The 2645-nt window shown below is 41.4% G+C and overlaps 1 protein-coding gene across 1 annotated transcript in view; it reads left to right on the forward strand.

The window, feature by feature from the left end:
* Positions 1-1955: 1955 nt before the first annotated feature.
* LOC106011034 overlaps positions 1956-2645 on the forward strand; it is a 249731-nt gene continuing 249041 nt past the window's right edge. The window contains exon 1 of the mRNA XM_035968178.1: positions 1956-2456. Coding sequence (XP_035824071.1) covers positions 2269-2456 — 188 coding nt within the window. The 5' untranslated portion in view covers positions 1956-2268. The remainder of the gene's footprint in view (positions 2457-2645) is intronic.

A 2645-nucleotide genomic window follows, 5' to 3' on the forward strand; every position in this document is an offset into this window, starting at 1 on the left:
ACACTCTTTTTCTTTTGAGTAACTTACCCCCTCGTCTGTGTTGTTTTATATCATATTTCTGTCGCTCTGCTAGTGTTAAGTCTGTCTGCCCCCTCCTCCCCCTCTCTCTCTCTCGTTCCCTCTCCCTCTCTCATTGTCTTTTTCTCATTCGTTGAGTCCCTCTATCAATCCACATGTCTACTCCCTCTCCCTCCCCCTCTCTCTCTCTCTCTCTCTCTCTCTCTCTGTCTGTCTGTCTGTCTGTCTGTCTGTCTGTCTGTCTCTCTCTTTCTCTCACCCCCCCACCCTCACCCCTCCCCCACACACAGACACCCTCCCTCAGCTCGGAAAGAGAGAGACTCAGGAGAGCCGAGTCCTGATTTCTAGCATCGATCCACCTGGTGCCATATGAAGTAGGCATTAGCGTCGCGCTTGTAAGATGAGCCATCGCACAATTAGAGCACGACCAGACCGCAGCTATCCATGATCATGCTTAGAATTAGCCTAGCATTGGGGTCCGGGGGTTCGTACTTCTCGCGGGGAAACCTGAGTCAGACGAGCATTATTATTTTCTAGAGCTATGATCATATGTGGGTTTTGTAAGCTTTGATTTTCTTATTTGCGCTTTTTTGGTTCTTGACCCGAGGTGTTGGTATTACGATCTCTGAGACCAAGGAATGAAAACGCCATGCTTTTATTTCGTTCTCTTAATGTTGTACATTTATCTCGCTCTATTAATATCATACCTTTATTTTTGCCCTTTAATATCGTACTTGTTTCGCTCTTTTATATATACATACATACATATATACATATTATATTCATATATACATATATACATATTATATTTATAATATATATTTTTTTTTAAACCCATTTATTTATTATTTTTTAAATGTAATAACTTAATTGCGGTACTTTAATACAACTCAATTATTTGGTTGTCACGCTTTTTTTTATTCTTCAAAGTTTCCTTTTCGTTCCAATTTTCTTTCTCCAGCGTTTTGTTCTACTTTGTCTTGTTTTTCCACTGTCCATTATCACGAACATGTCTCCTCCTACTAACCTAGGATTCTGCTCCTTGCTATTTCTCCTTTTGTCTCAGGCTGGATGTTTCATGCTGTGTGCATTGATATCAGTGGCAGGTTATAAGATCAAGGTGGGGGCAATTTAAATTATATGTTCCAGGTGTTGACTATTTTTCTGCTGACAAGCAAGAATACGTATATTTGAACGAATATTTCTTAAATATGTGCTGACGTGACAAAGTGTTTGCCCTTTAAATGAGTCCTTTTATTAAACACCCGGTAACATGATTCTTTCAACGTCCACAAAAACACTAAACTAATCCCCTACCCCCCCCCCCCCCCCAAAAAAAAAAAAAAACAACTGTTTTTTCCCTGCATATTTCACCCCTAAACAATACGCTTTCAACAAGACAACTTTCTGGAAGTAGTACGTCGATAATTTTATACAAAAGTAACACCATTCTCAGTCCGAGATGGAAGAAGACATGTGTGATTGGATCATAGGTCTTTAAGGCCGAGGTGACCCTGGATACCCTCTGCTTGACATTCTAGAGGGTCATTAAAGGGTACCTCACCCATTGAGGTATTTTTAAAAAAATCTATAGACTTTGACATGTCAAACGTATTGCTTCTCTGCTCTAACGATCATTGTTTAGTCAGTGTGCTTTTACATCCTCAGACAAACAAACAAATAAAAAGCACACAGAATTGACGAAATGTGTATGTTTAATTTATTTTCTTGTTTCCTGTTTTTTTGTTTGCTTGTTTTTGTGTTTTTCTAGAAACTTATACCATTTACGACAATGTTGACACATTTTATATTCTGTAACCTACAAATATCTGACACTACGTAGGGCAAGAGGTACGAAGGCGCCACTGGTAGGTCCTACTTTTTTACTTTCCCTCTGATGTTTCTGTCTATCTGCCTTACTTTTTTCCTGCACTACATTGCCATTATTGTGTCTATATGATTCTCTTTACTCAAGCGAAATGAATAAACAAACACCACATTGTGACAAAACAATAATGTACTGTCTGCCTAACAGAAGGACTCATCGTTTCCACAGGCACCACCCAACAGAGGGCACTAGCAGCCCGGCCGGGTCACATCTGGCTCTCCAGCTCCCAGCTAAACCCTTCAGGGGCAGCCCCATCATCCGCCATCACCCCAAGCAGCTATCAACAGCAGCAGCAGCAGCAGCAGCAGCAGCAACAGCAGCATCACCAACATCATAACCAGCAGCAGCAACACCTGGCTAAGATGGCTGCTGGAAGTTTAAGCCCGGCAGAGAAGCACCGCTCGCCGAGCCCCAGGTCGGACTTTCTGGCCATACCAGAGTTTGGTTCCCCGAACTTCAACACCTCCGCCTCCAGCCCCACAAGCTTGTCTGTGCCTGGCTCCTGGTGGGGGTTTGGGCCTGGTGGGATTGGGGGAAACAGCGATTACCGGTGAGTTACAAAAACAGAAGTGATAGAATGTCCAATTTCGTGCTTACTCTAAAAAAGTACAAATGTAATTGAAATGTAAAAAAGTCAGTGTGTCAATAAAGAGTGGAAGTAAAGCTGTCTTTACAAAATTCAAAAAGAAAAAGATAGACAGCAATATAATATGTCTTCGTATATTATATTATATACATA

Source organism: Aplysia californica, unplaced genomic scaffold, assembly GCF_000002075.1.
Source record: "Aplysia californica isolate F4 #8 unplaced genomic scaffold, AplCal3.0 scaffold00044, whole genome shotgun sequence".
NCBI lineage: Eukaryota > Metazoa > Mollusca > Gastropoda > Aplysiida > Aplysiidae > Aplysia > Aplysia californica.